The sequence below is a fragment of the Acartia tonsa genome, chromosome 14 (assembly GCF_053477335.1).
Source record: "Acartia tonsa isolate MP-2025a chromosome 14, ASM5347733v1, whole genome shotgun sequence".
NCBI classification, from domain to species: Eukaryota; Metazoa; Arthropoda; class Copepoda; order Calanoida; family Acartiidae; genus Acartia; species Acartia tonsa.
This window is the reverse complement of record NC_137273.1, coordinates 34634044-34656035: the sequence shown is the minus strand read 5'-3', so window position 1 is coordinate 34656035 and position 21992 is coordinate 34634044. Positions and strand designations below refer to the sequence as shown.

The 21992-nt window shown below is 34.2% G+C and overlaps 2 protein-coding genes across 3 annotated transcripts in view; both read right to left on the bottom strand.

The window, feature by feature from the left end:
• Positions 1-5381, bottom strand: part of LOC145306220 (uncharacterized) — a 68083-nt gene extending 62702 nt beyond the window's left edge. For both annotated transcript variants that reach the window (XM_080148247.1, XM_080148248.1), the window contains exons 1-2: positions 5294-5381; positions 1922-4213 (exon numbers count right to left, since the gene is read on the bottom strand). In XM_080148247.1, the coding sequence (XP_080004373.1) occupies positions 1922-4213; positions 5294-5319 (2318 nt within the window). In that variant the 5' untranslated portion in view covers positions 5320-5381. The remainder of the gene's footprint in view (positions 1-1921; positions 4214-5293) is intronic.
• A 2190-nt stretch (positions 5382-7571) lies between these two features.
• Positions 7572-11896, bottom strand: LOC145305437 (uncharacterized). Its single transcript, XM_080147053.1, has 7 exons — positions 11891-11896; positions 10514-10612; positions 10150-10248; positions 9712-9811; positions 8941-9035; positions 8316-8365; positions 7572-8119 (listed from the first exon to the last, which is right to left on the bottom strand). Exons 1-7 carry the CDS (start codon positions 11894-11896, stop codon positions 8005-8007), a joined length of 564 nt encoding a protein of 187 aa, XP_080003179.1. The 3' UTR covers positions 7572-8004.
• Between the last annotated feature and the right edge of the window lie 10096 nt (positions 11897-21992).

The following is a 21992-nucleotide window of genomic DNA, read 5'->3' as shown; positions in this document are numbered from 1 at the left end:
GTTTTTTTGGCCCCGAGGTGCCGAAGAAAAAAACTAATTCTATATTCTAATCTCCCTCCCCCCCCCCCCATAAAAAAAAGTTGCTCTTAAGAATTCATTTGTAGTTCAGGAAGGGAGCAGAGAAAATAAGAACGGCTTGTTTTTTTCCTATGCCTTGTAAAGTAAATCATATTCAATTGAATATGGGAGGGGGGGGGGGGTTAAAAAACCCTGTGAACACACCCCACCCCCCATAATCCTATACAATAGGAAGTTTAAATATGAGCATTTATAGAAACAACAAGGATGACAACATCCATAAAAGCGAAGCGCTGAACTGGTAGGACAAACAGACATTAACACTTGTATAGTGTCAAAATTGAATAATCAGATTATAAATGTATAAGAGTCGATGTAAAATTGATTATAGAGTTGCTACGCTTTCTAAATCTTACCTAATTACTGCAGGAATCACTATGCAAAGTTTGAAATCGATAGGACAGTTCTAACATGCCTAAATTAACGAAAAAAGCTATCTGTTACGGACGGACGTACGGAGTGACGGACGGACGTATGGACGGACCGACCCTAATTATAGAAAAGCTTCGCTTTTAAAAATTAACTTTTATGTGAGACAATGTTAGATATACCTTTGTAAGAATGTGTTTCTAAGGACCAATTTTTAAAAGCGAAGCTTTTCTATAATCAAGGCCGCTCCGTCCTTTACTGATATCTCTTATCATAATTTTCTTTTCTATAATTGGGGTTGGTTGCACGTCCGTCCGTCTGTACATCTGGAACTGATAGATTTTTTAGAATTTAGGCATGTTAGTATTGTTCTATTGTACAATTTAGAAAGCATAGCAACTCCAAATATTCACTTATAATTTTGTTTTTACTTAAACATTTATATTCTGATTATTCAGTTATAACAACAGACAAAATACAAGTGTTAATGTTTGTTTGTACTACTATTTTGCTTTTAAGGAAGTTATCATCCTTGTTTTTTATCTCTCATTTTATTCTTAATCCTCTCCCTCTCCCATATGTTGACCCGTTTAAGATGACCCCTTCTTAAGTTACAGTGGAAGAACCTCATAAAAAGGAGGGAAATTTTAACTGAAGATAAATTTTTTTTCTGCAGTGCCGCTACTTTACAAATACGAACTGTAAAATTACAAGTCAAACAAGATAAAGTGGTTCTTTGACAATCACTATTTAATCTGGACAACATTTTGCTTCAGTAAACAATGTTTATACTTTATAATGACGTGCATATTAAGTAAATATTAAGTAAAAAAACCTTTCAGTGTTAAAAATCTTATCTATTATACAAATTTTATATCTATTTAAATTTTTTCATGTATATTTCAACAAAAAAAAACTTTAGCTAGAAAATTTTTTTTGTAATATGCGAAGGTTCCGTGATCATATGAACATGCTAATTTATTTGAGAAATCCAATATTTTTTAAAAAACTCAAATTGCCCAATAAAATTAAACGGTCTAGCTAAGTTTTTGAAAGGGATAATTAGTGATTTACAACGATATCCTGGCCGTATGAAAATGTATAGCTATTTCAATATTTATAATATTCCCATTTAACCCCTTTCTTTCACACGTTTAACCCCAGTATGAAAATTAGGGAATTTAGCAATATTTGGCACCAATTTTAATATTTTGAAGCCTTAAATTAGTTTTTGAAACTAACGATATGACTGATCAAAGGGAAGGTTGTCTGTTGGATGTTTCTTAAGATAATATCTGTGGATGTTAGAGTATCAAAGGATAATCATGCCTTAATTAGGTAATTGAGGTAGGTAATTGTCTTATGCCATTAAAGTTATAAAGATATAATAATAAACTTTTAGATAAAAATAGAGATTGACCTTTTTATAGACAGAAAGGATTCTTAATACTTTCAGCTAAAATTTAAACTTTACCTTATTTTATATTCGTTTATATCATAATCATCCTCAAATGAGGAACTATTGGCAGGTCCATATGATGGCTGGTTTAAATCTTGGTCCATTAGATAAGAAACAGAAATTGGGTCCAGTTCTATTTCATCCGATTCTATGACATAGGGTAGTGGGGTTGATTCTTGTGCATTGCCATAGGATGGCGGGTTTGAAACAATGTATTCTATGCCATAGGGCATTGGTGTTGAATTTTGTTCCTTGTCATAAGATGATTTCATTTCCCCTTTGTCATCATTATAATGTGATTGGTTCAAAGGATATTCATTAAATGTTGTTGGATTTGGTTGCTTGTCATCACTATATGATGAACTCATTTCATCATTGTCATCACCATATGGCAATGGTGTTGGGTTTGGTTTGTTGTCATTTTCATGTGATGAACTCATTTCCGTTTTGTCATCACCATAAGGAAATGGTGTTGGGTTTTGTTGATGGTCATTACCATACGATAAATTTAATTCAACACTGTCATCACCATAGGGCAATGGTGTTGTATTTTGTTCCTTGTCATAAAATGATTTCTTTTCCCCTTTGTCATCATTATAATGTGATTGGTTTAAAGGATATTCATTAAATGTTGTTGGATTTGGTTGCTTGTCATCGCTATATGATGAACTAATTTCATCTTTATCATCACCATATGGCAATGGTGTTGGGTTTGATTTGTTGTCATTTCCATATGATGAACTCATTTCATTTTTGTTATCACCATATGACAATGGTGTTGGGTTTGGTTTGTTGTCATTTTCATGTGATGAACTCATTTTATTTTTGTCATCACCATATGGCAATGGTGTTCGGTTTGGTTTGTTGTCAATGGCATATGATGAACTCATTTCATTTTTGTCATCACCATATGGCAATGGTGTTGGGTTTGGTTTGTTGTCATTTTCATACGATGAACTCATTTCCTTTTTGTCATCACCATATGGCAATGGTGTTGGGTTTGGTTGGATGTTATTGTCATATGATGAACTTATTTCATTCTTATCATCACCATATGGCAATGGTGTTGGAATTGGTTGGTTGTCATTTCCATAGGATAAACTAATTTCATTTTTGTCATTACCATATGGCAATAATGAAGAGATTGGTTGGTTGTCATTTTCATATGATGAACTCATTTTATTTAGTTCAACATTGTCATCACCATATGGCAATGGTGTTGGGTTTGGTTCGTTGTCATTGCTGTACGATGAACTTATTTCATTTTTGTCATCACCATATGGCAATGGTGTTGGGTTTGGTTTGTTGTCTTTTTCATATGATGAACTTATTTCCTCTTTGTCATCACCATATGGCAATGGTGTTGGAATTGGTTGGTTGTCATTTTCATGCGATAAACTCATTTCCTTTTTATAATCACTATATTGCAATGGTGTTGGAATTGGTTTGTTGTCATTTTCATACAATGAACTCATTTCCTTTTTATTATCACCATATGGCAATGGTGTTGGAATTGATTGGTTGTCATTTTCATACGATGAACTCATTTCCTTTTTGTCTTCATGATATTGCAATGGTGTTGGAATTGGTTGGTTATCATTTTCATATGATGAACTCATTTTAACTTTGTTATTACCATATGGCAAAAGTGTTGGCTTTGGTGGCTTGTCATCATTATACGATGAGCTCATTTCTACTTTGACATCACCATAAGATGAACTCTTTTTGACTCTGTCATTACCAGAAGACATCATGTACAATTCTTTCTCATCATTTGCTATTGGATTTGGTTGTTTGTCAGATCCATAGGATAAACTCTTCTCAACTTTGTCATCATCATAAGTTGTGTTGTGTAAACTTGTGTCCTTGCTATGAGTTGCTGTATTCAACTCCGCATCATCACCATAGTGTGAAGGTTTATCATTATAGGATGATGGAACTAAGTCTTGTTTTGACTCATAGGTTGCAGGGATAGTAATTATCTCCATAGGGTAAGATACCTCTTTAACAACATTATACAGGGAGGGATTTGACACTTTGTTCTTAATTATATGATTAGCTTCAACATATGATGGTGGATTTAAACCTTCATTCATGGGATCCTCATCTTGATTAACTCCATGGGAAGAATGCTCTGTGACTATTTCCATTTCTGATGAAGTGTCCAGTCCATGTGATGCGTTATTTGAATTAATTTCAACCAAAGTATTGATGTCCTGATCTATTCCATAGAGTGCAGTGTTGGAACCAGTGTGCATTGAATAAACTGGATGTAGTACATGAAAGGCAAGAAATACAACAACATATCTATAAAAAAAAATGTTAAGATAATTTTCCAAAAGCAACTTAGGTTTCTGCAGATTTTATAAATAGATTAGAAATAAGGAGAGTTGTGTTTATTTTTTGTTTGTTTGTTGGTTTATTACTTTCAGGCAGGTATTAGGTTATATTAGGTACTGGGTAGCACTAAAGAGTTAGGCCAAGGCAGGTAAAGTCCTGCAGGAAAAAAATAACCCTCCCCCTAAATTATTTTATTTTGATGCTCTTCAGGAAAGCATCAATATCTTTAAATTAGAGTTCAAATGATAGAAAATCAACACTAAGGTTTGATTTTTTCTGAAGCTTATTATCTCAGGTGTTGATACTCCAAATCGGTTGGACTTTTCAGGGAAGCTATGTAAATGTTTTGGGCTGGTTTTGGTCTATTTTTTTACCTCCCCTACAATACCCTAGAGTCCAGTTGCACATCAACTAGTATAATATAATTCTTTGGATTAAGTATTAATACAATAAATTTGTGGATAAAAAAATTGAAAATAAAGTCAGTTTGATAATTATTTGGTCATAACCATGTCAAAAATGCTTATGTACTCTTATATATTCTTTACAAGCCCAAGTAATCAGTTTTGAGATATATTTGTTATTTTAGGAAAAATTTATGAAAATACTAAAAATATGCAAATTTGGGTGCTACCTTTTATATTCATGGATACCATAAAATAAACATTAAAAAAACAGATCTGTTTTTAAGCGTTTTTGTGGCCAAATAATGATCAAACATATAATTAGTTAACAGACTTCAGAGCTGGATCTTTAAATGTGCAGCCGTAGCCGGGGCCGTAGTCGTGGCCGTAGTTGAAGCCGTGGCCGTCGCCACAGCCAGTGCTGCCGATAAAACATGGATTTTTAAATGTTTAAAGTTTTTACGTATTATTATATTATTTTTCTTCTTTATGTTTTTACTGAAAATTCAAAAAGGGGTTGTGATTTCAAGATCGCATATAGTCGTGGCCATGCGTAGCCAATTTGATTTATAGCTATCAGGTTATTGGCTGTACCTCTGGCAACAGCAACGGCTACACATTTAAAGATCCAGCTCAGTTTTACCTTAACGAAAGTCTTATTCTCTCCATGCTATAGTAAATCAAACTGAGGAGATATAGAATTATAGATATTTAATAATAAAATCATTGTCTCAATATTTTATGATTTCATTCTAAACTTTATTGTTCTCAAAGCTACTATTTAATTTAATTAAAATACAATTATATCTATGCAATTTTAGGATACTTCTAAGTCTGGTTTTATGCCACTTTTGGTTTAAAATTTATCCTAAAAATATGTCTAGAATTATAAAATATTTTTCAACTAATAAAAGTAATTGTACGTATTTTGCTGAAAATAAACTTTTGTCAAAATTATGTGCAAATCGGTGACTTAACAATTACGTAACATTTATACTTTATTAGCATTGAATTAAAACACTACATTCTGTCAGAGCGAGAGGGGACAATGGGCTGTTTATTACACTAGTCCCCAAAGTTTTATTAGAACGTTTTCTTATTCGTTGGCTTGGCAATTTTAGGGGCTTAGCTTCAGTGAATTTTGATTGGTTGAATTATTAAGTTGAATGTCCAAAATTTCAACAACTAATTGTAATCTAAAGAAGGGAATTTTACTTTAATTTGTTCGCCATTGTCTTTTCTTACAGCCGCGAGGCTGCGATTGAGAAAGCAGCGCGACTGATGCTGGTTGTTGCTGCGACTGCAGTTGCCGAGCCCTAGTTCTTATATGTTCAGCGCTGCGCTGAATAATGTCATTCTGTTATACTTTATGATTCTGAATAAATTATCAATTTTTATCATCTATTGTTCCAAAAGATATTAAAAATTGTTCTTCAAAATAACAAAAAAGGTAATTTATATTGATAGTTATGTCTCATATATCATTATTATATATCATAACACAAATTTTTATGCTGTTTAAGATGGAGAGGGAGGACATTTCAAAAGCAAATATAATTAGGGTCAGTTCGTCCGTACGTCCATAACGGTTAGCTCTTTTCATTAATTTAGGCATGTTATAATTGTCCTATTGATTTCAAACTTTGTTTACTGGTTACTGTAGCAGTTAGGTACAATTTTTTAATCATTGCAACTATATAATCGTTACCAAAATTGTTACGTCCATTTTAAACATGTTGATTTTTAACTTTTTAACAACATATTTTTTATGTATTATAATTATCCGATTGATATTATTTTTTTAATACTGAGCTGGATCTTTAGTGGTGAGCCAGATCGGGGTGAGCCGAATTTTAGCCAATCACAGCGCGGCATTTCATAAAATGCTGTGCTCTCATTGGTGGAAAGTTGGCTCACCCCGATCTGGCTCACCACTAAAATGATTTAAAGATTCAGGTCTGATTCCTAGGACAACAATGTACAATGTCATTAGCTAATCATCTCTATAATCAAAGCATTCAACTTTGTCTATAGGTTTGTCATATATTCATGATACAAAATATAAAAATTAAAAAATATAGAAGCGCGTGTGAAAGGTTTTATGATTTTTTCCCCATTAAATCTATTCTTGATTTAGGCACTTTAAGTCTCCATATTCCCAAACATGCTTCACTAATTATGGATGTTGACATCCTTGTTTATATTTTTAAAAATTTGACCGTATTGTAAAATTAAACTTGTTGATTAATTTAATATATCGGAAATGAAAATTCTAAAAGCATCAAATTAAAACCGTCTGAAAATAAAAAAAATCTCTGTTTTTTAATACAGCAACCCTCAATTGTCAAGCAGAAAATAGATTTTAATTTTTGTAGCACCATATTTCATTGTCCTCAATTCTAAAAGTCTGTCATTTCAATTTAACATTTTAGAAATTCAGCAAAGAAGCTAGTAAAAGTGGTTGACTCAGATTATGACATCAAAAAAATTAACCAATGAGTGGCTTCTATAAATTTTACCATTGGTCAAATACAGAGTATACTGACCTCTCATTGGTTAATTTTTGTTGACGTCATAATCTGAGTCAGCCACTTTTCCTATCTTCTTCAACAAAACCATATCATAGTTTTATGGCAAAAAACCTGCCTCTTATAAACAAGAACAATAAAACCTATTAATTATATAATTATATTATAAGATTTAAACCAGTTTTGTTAGACCCGAAGGCCCGGAGTAAATATTTTGAAGAGGAACCTTCTTTTCAATTTTCTTTCGAATTTTTAGAAAAACGCCTTTATAATACTTTAATTAGGTTTGTTTTAGGGGTTTACTATCACACAGGGTTAAAGCCCCCAGAAAAAATAAAAAAGGCTGTTGTCCATATTTTTAATTGTTTGATAATACATGCCATAAATAAATAATTTGACATTATTATTCTTTTATTTCATTAAAATCTTGTTATTGCCGAGTTTCTTATATAAAAATCAAAATCACAAATAATCTATAATTTATTTAGCATAAAATATACATAAACAATTTAATTATTATAAAAAATGATAACATTTTTCTACAGAATAAGATATTTTTATCTTTTAATACAAAATTTTAAATCAATAATCTATTGACTGTATCCAGAAGACCAAAAATGCACGCAAGCTTAAAAAATACAAGTACAAATAACCAGTAAGATAATGCTTAATGTTTTGGTTTTCAAATATTTTTGTTTTAAGTTTATAAAATCGTTTTTTATTTGGAAAGAAACCTTTTTAAACAGAATTTGAAAAATCCATTAAAAAGCCTATACTGTACAAAATCGGACTCTAAAGTTATGTTTCGCCAATTTTACAAAAAAAATTATCCGCTGAACACAAACTGCAGACCTTTGTAAATTTCAACGGCTTTCTGAATTTTTTCAATGTACTTTTTATCTTTTATCTTCTTGACGAACTTCTTGAATTTCTTCTTGAACCTGCTCCAAAGCTATTTATAGTGCATATAAGAAAAATATGACGTCATATCAGATAATATGACGTCAGATTTTTAATTTATCCGCTTTTTTATGGGCACTAAATTTTAAAATTTTTCGCCGACAAATCCCGAATTACGTCATAATATGGACTATTCTAATATGACGTCATTTTAATAGGCACTATAAACAGCTTGACCTTTTCCACCCGGGGACGGGGCTACGCTTAACTCTGGTTGTTAAATTAACCTTAAAAAATATTATGCTTGACAAAGTCAAAAATGTCACGTGTTACGTCATAAAAATACGTCTAAAAAGGAAGGATTTGAGAGAAGTGGGAAAGTAAACTCCAAAAAAAGAGATGGATTTTTATGACGTCACACGTATTTTAGGCTTTCTCTTCAGTTTAAGTCTCAACTAAACATTCTCTAAACATAATTCATTAATAGTTATTTATCGCATTATATTATAGACATTTTTCCGCGGATGATAAAATGAAAATTATATTATCAATACCAGTTCAGTTGGCACTGTGGGGCCAACTTTTCTGTTATTGATTTTATTATTCTAATTTTAATATTCATGAAAAATCGTTTATAATATAAGAGGGCTCAGAACCGGTTCTAATCCAACGGATATTAATCAGTTTCGAAGCCACACTGAATGGACGGGCTAAAAAACTGGTTTTAATTTTATGATTGTACATTTTTATATTCGTAGATTCGTAATACGATGCTAGACATAATTTTTCCATATGGCTGAGGACCGGTTCTAATCCATCGGATATTAATCAGTTTCGAAGAGATACGGCAAAAAAAACTGACCTCATTCTGCTGTGGTTCAGAGTTGGCTTCAGGGTAAATTTCTGGGTAAGCACTCAGGAAGGCAAGATATTCATAGATGGTAAGTTCTTCTTCGCCTAACAACATTAATATATCTATAATACAAAGTAGCTTGATGTCTGTCCGTCTGTCCGTCTGTCCGTCTGTCCGTCTGACCGTCTGTCCGTCTGTCTGTCCCTTAAGATCTCGGTAACCACTGAACCGATCGGATTCTACTCTTCAGGGTATATACCTATTGGTCCTGTGGTGGTTTTAAGCTATTTTCTTGGGGGGTGGGACACCCCCAACCCCCCCAAAAACAAAAAAATCCCCCCCCCCATTTTTTTTTTTTTTTTTTTTTTTTTTTTTTTTGCAGAAGATTTCCTTGGTCCTTTGTTCAAAAAATATTTTTTATTCCAGCATTTATTTTGAATGAAAGAATAGCAACATTCTCTCACTAAAAACAATAAATATTAATTTTTTACAAATTTCGCCTTAATTTTTTTTATCACCTCTTGGGGCAAAGCCCCTAGAGGCTAGGGGCGAAGCCGCTAGTGTATATATATGTTACTAGCGGCTACGGCCCTAGAGGTCTCTAGGAGCAATTGAGTTGGATGTTGGTGGGAAAGTTGACCCCCGCACAGTTTAAAATTTATTTTAAAAAGAAAAAGTAATTACTACTAATTAGTTTCAAGAGATACTGGAAAAATTCTTATTGGTAGTTGGAGCTGCAACAGTACCTACCAGGGGAGGGAGGCAGGGTACTTTGTTTACCTGGATCTTCTTGGTTGTTGCTGGTGGCTGCAACAGTACCTACCAGGGGAGGAAGGCAGGATAGAATGTTTACCTGGATCTTCTTGGTTGTTGCTGGTGGCTAAAATAGTACCTACCAGGGGAGCGAGGCAGGGTAGAATGTTTACCTGGATCTTCTTGGTTGTTGCTGGTGGCTGCAACAGTACCTACCATGGGAGAGAGGCAAGGTACTATGTTTACCTGGATCTTCTTTGTTGTTGCTGGTGGCTGCAACAGTACCTACCAGGGGAGAGAGGCAGGGTACTATGTTTACCTGGGTCTTCTTGGTTGTTGCTGGTGGCTGCAACAGTGCCTACCAGGGTAGGGAGGCAAAATAGAATGTTTACCTGGAACTTCTTGGTTGTTGCTGGTGGCTAAAACAGTACCTACCAAGGGAGGGAGGCAGGGTACTATGTTTACCTGGAACTTCTTGGTTGTTGCTGGTGGCTGCAACAGTTCCCACCAGGGGAGGGAGGCAGGGTTAATGTTTACCTGGATCTTCTTGGTTGTTGCTGGTGGCTGCAACAGTTACTACCAGGGGAGGGAGGCAGGGTATAATGTTTACCTGGATCTTCTTGGTTGTTGCTGGTGGCTGCAACAGTACCTACCAGGGGTGGGAGGCAGGGTATAATGTTTACCTGGACCTTCTTGGTTGTTACTGGTGGCTGCAACAGTACCTACCAGGAGAGGGAGGCAGGGTATAATGTTTACCTGGATCTTCTTGGTTGTTACTGGTGGCTGCAACAGTACCTACCAGGAGAGGGAGGCAGGGTACTATGTTTACCTGGATCTTCTTGGTTGTTGGTGGTGGCTGCAACAGTTCCCACCAGGGGAGGGATTGAGGGTTAATGTTTACCTGGATCTTCTTGGTTGTTGCTGGTGGCTGCAACAGTACCTAGTACTAGGAGAGGGAGGCAGGGTAGAATGTTTACCTGGGGGAAAGAAAAAAAAGGGAAGGGGGGAAGAAAAAAGAGATGGGAGAAAAGGGGGTTTTCCCCATCTCTTTTGAAGAGATTTTCTTCCCCCCTTCCCTTTTTCGGGAAAGAAAAATATGACGTAACTGGAACATGTTCCGCAAAAGTTATACAAAATCGGGACAGATTCCATGGTGTCCATTCTACATATTTCCACCAAGTTTCAATGAATTGGGTTGCTAGATCGATTCCTAGTTTTTTAGATTTTCGTGATTTTCTCTATTCCTTTTCAGGATTGACGGCTGAAATTATCAGGGATTGAATTTGCTCATATTCTACAATTTGCATCAAGTTTCATCAAGATGTTTAGTTTTAAAGGTTGAGTGATTTTAAAGGTTTCTTGATTTTCCTATTTTATCATGTTTCATGTTTATTGTATGTTACTGCTCTATATAATTTTTTTTCCTGATTTCTCTTCATCATTTTTGAACTTCGCTACTTATGGATGTTGGCATCCTTGTTTATAGATAAATTACTGCCTCTCATAATACTAAGGATTTAATGATGGTTAGAGTCAGTTTGTGCTGTTGTAATAATATGCTGATAAACTGATATATTTGCGGAAGTGAATGCACAATAACAAAAATTTAGGTGAAAATAACAAAGGAAGTCATATCTGGAATAAATTAAGTTTAAAAACTCACAAGGACATTTACTTGTATGGGAAAAAAATGACAAGAATTATTGTCTCTTGTCTCGTCCTCTTTTTGAGGAAGCTTAAGTTTTTCAAGCACAAAATAAACTCCTAGCCATTATTTCCTGTTTTCTTATAACAAATGTCATCATTGGTTGATTGAGAAATTGGGTCTTAAGGTATAAAATACACTTCCTCCATCTATAAATAAACAGCACTTAAGTCAATTAGAAATATTTAGATAAACCAAAAGAAAAGCTTTTTTTCCGCGTCATCTATAGACACTGGCAATGTAATTTTGTTTTTAATATGCTTTTAATATGCTAATATGTTTTTTAACCTATTTCTTTTAAATACACTATTCTAAGACATTAAGATATTCTGATTTTAGTAATCGTTTTCAATTCATTTTGTCTCTTGTAGAATTGAATCAAGCAATATTAGCTTGGTCGTTTCAGTTTTAATTTTTAAAATCGGACAAATAAACAAAAAAGATATGTGAGAATCAGTTGTAATATATAAAAGCAGCTGAAAAGCAGCCTAAAAGCTATACCGCCATTGATGTTACTTAATTATGGAATATAAAAGCCCTCTATCTCTTTAGAGTTGAATAAATAAGAAGCTCTTTGAAGTGCCTATAAAAATGACGTCATACTGAACTACCATTGGTCAATCAAAAAGTATACTGGCCTGCTATTGGTAATTTAGTATGTGTATTGGAATTTCATCGGTCATTTGTATTGTAGCACGTCATTTTTAATAAGCATTAAAAAAAGCTTCATAAATAACATTCCACCCTAGGTGTGAGACAGATGGATGGACATTGGACAATATTATGACTTATGGAGTAGCTTCACTACTAAATAAGGATTAATATGTAATAATTGAGTGTGTCAAAAATACAATTTTTTTTCAATATTACTCATCAAAACAAAATATTTTGAAAATGTAATATTTTTTTTAAATTTAATATCTAATTTGTCAAGTAATTGTCGAACAAAGCCCGCGACCGTAACTCAACCGTAGAGCATCCGCTCGTCGTCGGGAAGGTGATAGGTTTGAATCTCGGCTGAACACAGCGTCATACCTAATTAATAGCTAGAGTAGGGGAAATGACTTTGCCCAAAACAGGCGCAATTCATTACCATGCACAGTTAGGGCTTCTTAGACAAAGGTCGTGCAACAAAAGAGTTGGTTGTCTGAAGGATGTTACTTAACCTTATATCCCAGGTGTTTGGACAGAAAAGGAGACATTTGACTTCCCTTAGTTATCCTGGGTTGTTGGACCTGGCGTTTGAGTGTCAAGGACAGCATCTCCGCCCATATGAGGTAATTGATGAGGTAAGAGTCGAACAAAATTGCATTTTGACAGAATGCTGACATAGTAATAATTTTATAAGCGTTCTTTACATAAATTTCAAAGTAAAAATCACCAATTATAAGTTTTGTATTGAAATCAAATATTTCATTAAATTAACTTTCATAATTTCAAAAATGCAAGTCAAATAATTTACTTAAATAATACTAAATCATTATGTACAAAAATTAACAAGTTTAGCGTTTTGTGTATGCTTTGTTTATAACACTGTTCCTAATTGTCAAAGTCTTCGCCACATCAAAAAATCATCTAAGTGGTTTATTATAGCATACAATGATTATTTTATGATGAAGGATAAAAAATGTACATGTTTGCAGTTAAGAAGTGGTCTTGAAATTATCATTAAGAATTATTTTCTATAAAGGAAGCCTGAAAGAAATACGTCACTCTAAAACTTCAAATCTGGGGTATTGGGTCTACTTATATGGAAGACTTTCATCAGTCAAAGTAGTGTATTTCTTGCAGGCTTTCTTTGAGAATAATGTTACTCCTGCAAAATTTAAATCGATAGGATGATTCCAAAATGCATATATATCCAATAATAGTTATCTGTTAAGGACTCACCCTTTAAATAAGAACTATAGCTAGGGGCGAAGCAATTAGCCCATTTAATGAAATAAACTAGTTGCTTCTACACTAGGTATCAAAGGTACAAAATAACACCTACAAGTTGGGGGGGATAATTCAATTCCATTCATCTTCCATTATCCAACCCTCTCATCCCTGGTCAAATAAACATTGAATTGAAGAGTTCAAATTTTCTTTGTTGCATTTTCCTTCTATTCAATCTAGGGATATAGGTATAAGACAACGGAAGATTAACTAATCTTCTACATAAGTTATGTGTTTAATTCAATGCTTCAGGGGTGTAATTCAATTATAATAAAGTCTTAAGAAGCTTAAGATGCTGTACGTATTGGTGCAAAAAATGGGGACAAATTTCAATTTGTTTTGGCGTGTGACGTCATACCCCCATATCTTTTCTTGGGGGTTTCTTTCCTCCTTCCCTTTTCTTTCCCCTCACTTGTGACGTAAATAAACAGCCCCGTCAAATCAATTTAAAAATTGTCCCCATTTTTTGCACCAATACGTACAGCATCGAAGCTTAAAAATATTTTAGCAATTAAATGAAACTCTTTCGAGTGCCTATAAAAAAAATTTCGTCATACAATACAAATGACCATTGACAAATACACAGAATAAATTACCAATGGCAGGCCAGTATACTATTTAATTTACCAATGCTAGGCCAGTATGTCGTCATTTTTTATGGACACTGTAAAAAGCTTCGAATTAAATATAATATGTGTTTGCTTTAAAAACTGTGAGAAAAGGTTAATATTATGAAAATGTTAAATAGAATTATTAAAATTATTCTTAAATGAAAGTTTAATTATGCCCTTGGTTGGTTTGGCGCCAGGGATCTAAAGGGATAAGACAATGGCAGATAAATTGATGTACCTCCCCAACGATGATACATAAATTACCCTTTTTTTAGAATACAATTATTGGTTGAAAAATTTTAAACACTCATTTTAATGAACCAACCAATCAAAATTCAATGAAAGTTCCCAAAGTTGGTAAGCCAACAAGGAAACGTTGATATAAAACTTTGAGGACTAGTGTAATAAACAGCCCATTGTCCCCTCCCTTCCTGGTTTGTCGCACTCGCTCTCATAGGAATGCACTTATTCCGGGATAAATAGTAACTTCTGTCTCTTTTAAGAAATATGCTAGTGACCCTTAGGGTGGGTCGATTTTGGAATTTCATATTACTACACATTGGCAAGGGTCACTGGGCCCATATAAAGCCCTTGGAAACTGGGAAAGGGGTTTTGTAATCTAATAACAACGGGCGCGCGGAGGGTATAAAATTTGCCTCTTATAAGACCAAAAATTTTAATTCCTTCAAACACAGGCATGTTGCATATCAAAATGCTGATTACGAATCTAAAAACTATTTTGAAAAATATTGATCCTAGATCAAATAAGATCGGATTAAGTTCCTAAAACAGCTGATTTAGTCAAAACTGTTTATTTTGGTAGGTTATTTGAAGATCAATTCAGACTGAATCAATATTTTTCAAAACGGTTTTCAGATTTATAATTAGCATTTCAATGCCGTCTTTTTGATATGCAACATGCCTGTGTTTGGAGGAATTTCAATTTTTGGTTTTATACGGGGGAGGGCACATTTTATACCCCCCGCGCCCATTGTTTTTAGATTACAAAACCCCATTCAAGTTTTACAGGGTTTTATATTGGCCCAGTAACCCTTTCCAATGTGTAGTAATGTGAAAATTCCAAAAAGCTTGCAAATCAACCCACCCTAGTGACCATATCCTTAAAAGATTCTAGGGGAACATGAGGTTGGATGGGGGAGATAACCCGTTTCAATTCTAGTTTACAAAGAAAGGTTATAAGCCTTACCAAGACCTATGAAGAGCTAGACTGTATATGAGAATCATATCGGTTCAGAGATTAGTCAGATCCTTTGGTTAAACATCCTGTTACTTTTATATAACAATTAGATTTAATTAGATAATTTTATGACTTATCACAAGCAAAATACTACCCCCTTAATTAAATTTTACTCAAATTAGGGGGGGGGGGAGTTTGATTACACCTCCTTTCGAGATTTTGTCCCCCCCCCCCCCCCAAAAAAAAATATATATTTACCGAGAAATAACATTTCAGTTTTAGAATCAGAATTTATCCCTGTTTGCCGCCAAATATCAAGAGAGCGCTCTTGGGAGCACACACGGACACACACACAATCACACACACACACACTCACACGTGCACGGAGTCCAGCAATTAAATTGTTTGGCGCTTTACCTACCAAAACTCTCTCTCTCTCTCTCTCTCTCTCTCTCTCTCTCTCTCTTTCGCGTTTTCTCTATTTTACAAAGCTTTAGATGCAAACTTCCTATACCAGCGGCTTAGGATTGTTAAATTAAAGGCTGAAAAATTGTCTATTTTATCCTATTATATAAGATTTTTTGTCTGAAGCCTGAGATCTCAATAACCACTGAACCAATTGGGTTCTCTATTTCAGGTAAGCTTCACATAGGTCCTGTGATGGTTTTAATCTATTTTATTTTCAGATTTAAGATTTTAGGATGGTTTTAAGCTATTTTTCTAGCTCCTAGATGCTAGTTGCGTAGCCGCTAGTTTATAATAAAGATTCCAAATTTAAAACTGCTAGAGAGTCTTCTCAAAAAATATTAGCTTTATATCTGTGGTAGGGGTGAAGCAGTTCAACCCTACTGAGCGAGTTCGATTCAAACGAGCCCCTAGCCTTTAAGGATTCTATCAATAAGGAACTACAAAGTAGTTACTGTTTAAAAGATATATTTTGAACTGAAGCGAAGCATTACAATAGATATACAGGTTTATATAGCAAATAGAAGTATAATAACAGATTATGAGGGATAGCTGGTGAGGGGTTCCTTTGAGCTGGGGCTGTGTCCACAGGCGCAAAGGTAGGAGGGAAGGCTGCCTCCTTGGGGTAGGCAGGTGATGGCAGAGAAAAGGGAAGGTCCGGCTGCGGAAAGGGGGAGGGGGTAATCCCCTCCCCATGCCCAGGTGGCCATTGTATTCCATAACAATGGGTTGGATGTGACCGCTTATCAAAATGACCGTCTTTTGATAGCGTGTCTAAAGTTGATGGGTGGAGTTTTAACATCTGCATTTGCCGGGAGTCCCAGAGCGTAGTATGCTCTAGAAAAGGCTTGTCCGTATGATGCCGCCTACCACATATCTACAACAGCAGTCAATTATATTACATTTTTGTTCTTTAAATTCTATGTCCCCAATAGCATTACCAATATATGACGGACCAACAAACTAAGACTGAGTTTTATAAACGGTTACTTGTAGATAAGAGAATTATTACAAAAATATTATCTAAAAGATAGCATCAAAAAGTGTGTTTTTATGCCTTATAGTATGGCCTTCGTTTTAGCGGCAATCTATCAACAAAGATGAAATATATTCGCAATACTCTCTTATATACATGCGAAAATAACCAGGAATTCAGTGATAGCACAATTGATGATAAATTAATACTTCCCAACGTTTTTATATCGGCGTCCATGATGTTCAAGATTTTTTTTTGGAGGGGGGGGAGAGTGGATTAACATTTTTTTAGAAAAATAAATTTTACTTATGACATCGCCAATTTTTTTTATTTGGTGTGGTGGGTTCATTCCTTATCCCTCCCCCCTCCCCAACCCCCACCCCTTGGATGTCCTGCCTAGACAGTAGCGCAAAAAGAAGAGCAACACATCGTCGTTAAAGGAGTTATTGGTTCGAATCTTAGCTTAAACTAGTGACATAACCAAAGACATTAAACGATGTACCAACTCGTACAATGTCAGATGAATTAAGGAGAAATATCTTGGCCGAGAAACTGTCGCAAATTATTGCCAAGGTAAAGGTTCCTTTTTTACATCGTTGTTGGAGAAATTTTGTATCATTGAATGAACCTATTTTCTTTGTGTCCATTTATAAAGTACATTTATTTCTCTTTCAAGTTGATTTTACATTTTATATGGAGATTTCTAATGTTTTACATTTACAAAACCTTTAACAATATATATTTGTAATTGGCACGTTTATTAGCATCTGTACTGAAAGATCTCGCTAATCGCTGGGCTCATATGGATCTCCTTTGCAGAAAGTTTTTATGGAATCCAGGTAGTATGTTTTATCTTTTGGGTGGGGGGGGGGGGGGAGGGTGCGGGGTAGGGTAGCTAGATATAAAAACTAAATCATGAGAAAAAAATTTATAGATTTAGTTTAGTTTCGAGAAATAGATATATATAAATATAGATTGAATAAAAGGTTGGAAAAGACTCTAAAAGAAAGAAAGTAAAAATAATGAAGATAGGTAAGAATACAAATTGAGAAGAAAGTGAGAGAAAAAGACAAAGAGAGAGAGAGTGAGAGAAAGAGAAAGAAAAAAGAATAGGGAGAGAAAGTAAGAGAGAGAGTTAGAGAGAGTGAGAGAGAGGGAGAAAGAAAGTGTAAGGGAGATAGAAAGAAAGAGAGAGAAAAAGAGATAGGGAGAGAAGGAAAGAGAGAGAAAAAGAAAGAATGAATGAGAGAGTCTAAGAGAGAGAGAGAGAGAGAGAGTGCGAGAAAAAAAGAGAGAAAGAAAAAGAGATAGAGAGAGAAAGAAAGAGAGAGTGTGTGTGTGAGAGAGAGAGAGAGAGAGAGAGAGAGAGAGAGAGAAGGAGAGAGAGAGAGAGAGAAGGAGAGAGAGAGAGAGAAAGAAAAAGAGATAGGGAGAGAAAGAAAGAGAGTGTGTGTGTGTGTGTGTGAGAGAGAGAGAGAGAGAGAAAGAGAGAGAGAGAGCGCGCGCTAGAGAGAGAGATTGAGAGAGTAAGAGAGTGAGAGAGCGAGAGAGAGAGAGAGAGAGAGCGAGAGAGAGAGTGAGAGAGATATAGAGAGAGAGTGAGAGAGAGATAGACATAGATAGAGAGAGAGAGAGAGAGAGAGAGAGAGAGAGAGAGAGAGAGAGAGAGAGAGAGAGAGAGAGAGAGAGAGAGAGTAAGAGAGAGAGAGAGAGAGAGAGAGAGAGAGAGAGAGAGAGAGAGAGAGAGAGAGAGAGAGAGAGAGAGAGAGGAGAGAGAGAGAGAGAGAGAGAGAAGGAGAGAAAGAGAGAGAGAGAGAGAGAAGGAGAGAGATATTGCGAGAAAATGTAAGGATGTATAAGAATGTGACTGTTGTTGAGGCCCAAATAAAAGGTGCAACACTTCCAGACATAAACTTCATTCTGTGCATCCAAGCACACTACAGGGAGAACCTCGCGCGCACACACACACACACAGACAAACACACACTCTAACACAAATTTGCACACAGAATATAATTTGTGTGTGCAACAAATAACGTGCACACAAGAGAGGAGCTGTAAGGTGTCCAAATAATGTATAAACAAATTTCTGAAATTGCAGATTTTAGTTGGCGCAATATTTGAAAAAATGGCTTGGTTTTGGATTGTTGATTTACTATACAGATTATTATTTAAACACTGCTGGTAGAAAATCTACTTACAACATTATTGAACAAATTAAGCTGATTTTTCTTTAAATTATCATTTTAAAAATATCTATTTAAATATTTATATTGTTTGAATTTATAGCAATTCAAAAATTTTGAGGCTGACTTACAATCAGTATCATCTAGAAGACTTTGTATTGTAACTATTTTTTCTAAGAAACAAAAGTAAAATTGTAAAGAAGTAGCATTTATATTTGTCTATTCTAAAAAAATCTTGCTAACCACTGAACCAATAAGGTTTCTTTGAATGTAGGTCCGGTCCCGATCAGGTGTTCAAAAATTTTTAGGCTAGGTTAACCCAAATTTTTATTAATATCATATAGAAAATCTATTAAACAGCTTATAGTACTTATTAATAAATTACGTCATACAATACAAATGACCAATGGTAGGCCAGTATACATTGTAATTGACTAAAAGTAAAATGTATACTGGCCTGTCATTAGTCATTTGTATTGTATGACGTCATTTCGTATTAGGCACTATAAGCTACTTTAAATCTTCAAAGTAAGAGTAAAAAGTAAGAGCTAAAATGTTGTTGTTTAATACGAGCATAACTGTGAACAAAACAAACCTCTACAATTTAAACGGCGCTCTTCCCTTGAGACTTTCAAAGATGGATAGATAGTGAGAGAGGAGAGAGAGAGAGGGGTTAAAGGAAGAGAGAGAGAGAGAGAGAGAGAGAGAGAGAGAGAGAGAGAGAGAGAGAATGGGGTTTGTAATGGGTTATTGCACAACCATCCTAACAACTCCCCTACCCCCCCCCTCACCCCCCCCAAATTTAATATTCCTTCAGCGCAGAAATCTATGATTGGTAGACCCATAAGATCATTGACTTTCAGACCGCAAGGATACCTAGCCATCCAGCCAGCTAGCCAGCAAGGATACAGACATCCAGCCACCAGGAAAACGGTATCCAGATAGAGGATAGAAAATGGATCAAGGTGGAAAATGATATATATACCAAGATATCGAGGAAATAAGACATCAAGACGTTAAATTTACCAGCAAAAAAGGACATCAAAAGTACCACTACCAAAGACATCCAGGGTCCAGGTTTTTGACTAACAAAACTTTTGATTCTTGGTTTTAGTAATTTTAACTCAAAGTAGAAATATTGAAGTGATTTAAAATAAAGAAACCAACGCGGATTTTTTTAATACTATGGTAATGTATATTCTATAAACTTTTAATGACTTGAAAAAATCAGGTAATTTAATTATTTATTAGCAGATTTTATTGGATAGATTAAAAATCCTTCGAGGGCAATGTCATTTATAATGGTGTGATGAAAGATTGACATCTGATTTTCAATCTAGATTTTTTTGACCAATTATGCGCATATATTAGGTTTTTATGACTACCAAATATTGTGACCCCCTGTGTCCAATGTCTGTCTGTTTTTTATTGTTTTATAGTCTTAGGCATAAGGCTTTCATCAATCCTGAAGTTCTAAAAAATAAGGATTTAATAAATAACTTCTTATAGTCTTAGTTGGCCTGTCTCTGGTCTGTATGGTGGGAGGAAAAGTGAGAAAAATTCCACACCTAAAAACATTTAAAAGCATTCTTCACCTTAAACAGTATAATCAATTTGTACCAGCAATATCTGAGATCTTAAGCTTTAGACAGAAAAATATTACTATTTTATATTATAGGATTATCAACCTTTAGTTTTTCTTTTATTTATCTAAATATATTATGTGGCTAATACAGTTTAAAGATAATTTTATTTGCTAACATCAAAGAAAATAATCTTTGCAAAACATGAAGAATTTTCATATTAATTCGCAACAATGAAACAAAAATAGATATATCATTACTTGAATCTTACACCAGATTTTCATGTTCTATAATAAAGTGAACTCTGTAGCGGGCTAAAATAACCCCCTTCTTTACCATATCCCCTACCACTCCTACTGGATAAACTGCCCGACCAATGAAAGCGATGGAAATTGCAACCTAAATTAACGACTTAATTTTCAACTGTCATAATATCCACCTTTATATTTTACATCCATTTAAACAAGATAGAGATATGCAAATGGAGGATAACATAAACTCTCAACTAAATTTTTACGCTACATTCTTTTTAATTGACTGGGTGTAAATTGGTAGATTTTTTCATTGGATGCAAAGGAACAAGCGGGGCTTTTACACAAACTACATTGATACTCCCAATCCCAAGTATTTAAAAAAAAAATAAGATGTGGTGGTTAGTGTTTTGTTTATTTGTTTGTTACTTTAATTCAGGTTAGGTTAGACATATCATCAAAGATCTTGGACATATCAGTTAATAAAAATTCTTTAAAATATTTCTAAAACTAGTGATAAAAAATATGAATTGTACAAATTAGACCCCTAGTAAGTCTTTAAGATACTTATTAATTTAGGTAAACTAGGCAAATGAGTGTTGGGTACAACATGGCTAAAGCAAAGCATTTGATTGATTTGTATTTCAGGGCTAAATATTATTTGAAATTGAAAATTTATTATTAGAAAGTTATCAATGTATATTTTTTTTGAATTTTTGTTTTAAGGATTAGTTTTACAAGAAGATAAATAATTAGTCAAATAAAGATACATAGATTTACCAAATAAATATATAAGTTAAGTATATAAGCTTAAAGAAAGATACAGTCCTTTTTAGTAGAGAAGCTACTCTATAATTCCAAATGTCCGTCTGTCTGTTTTTCAGTCATAAAATGGGGAAAACGTGATTTTCTCGGCTCCTATGAAAGATAAAAGGCTGAAACTTTTTGTCAACATTCTCATCATTAAGGAGCTTCAATTACTATAAAACATCCATAGCGGTCTTTTCTTTGTTATGATAACAGATAATCTGCCCTATAAATCACTTTGTCAAATAGATTTTGTACTTTGCTACTTATGGATGTTGTCATCCTTGTTTAAATATGTTTATATGGGTAGTTGCATAATATACACAAATAGATTTTTTTAAATATAGTTTACTTGATAAAATGTATCTAAAACATTTTTTTTATAGACAGGCAGATAGATAGAAAGATATTTAGTTAGATATACTGATGAATATGGATACCCAGACAACTGTGCCCGAATGTTTGTGGATCTCTCTCTCCAGGTGGGTTCTCGTTGGTTTAATTATTTTATGAGACGGTGTCCCACCTAGAGATGAGATACACACACAATTATACTTTTCTGTTCTCCTGTGGCCCCTATAAAATTCT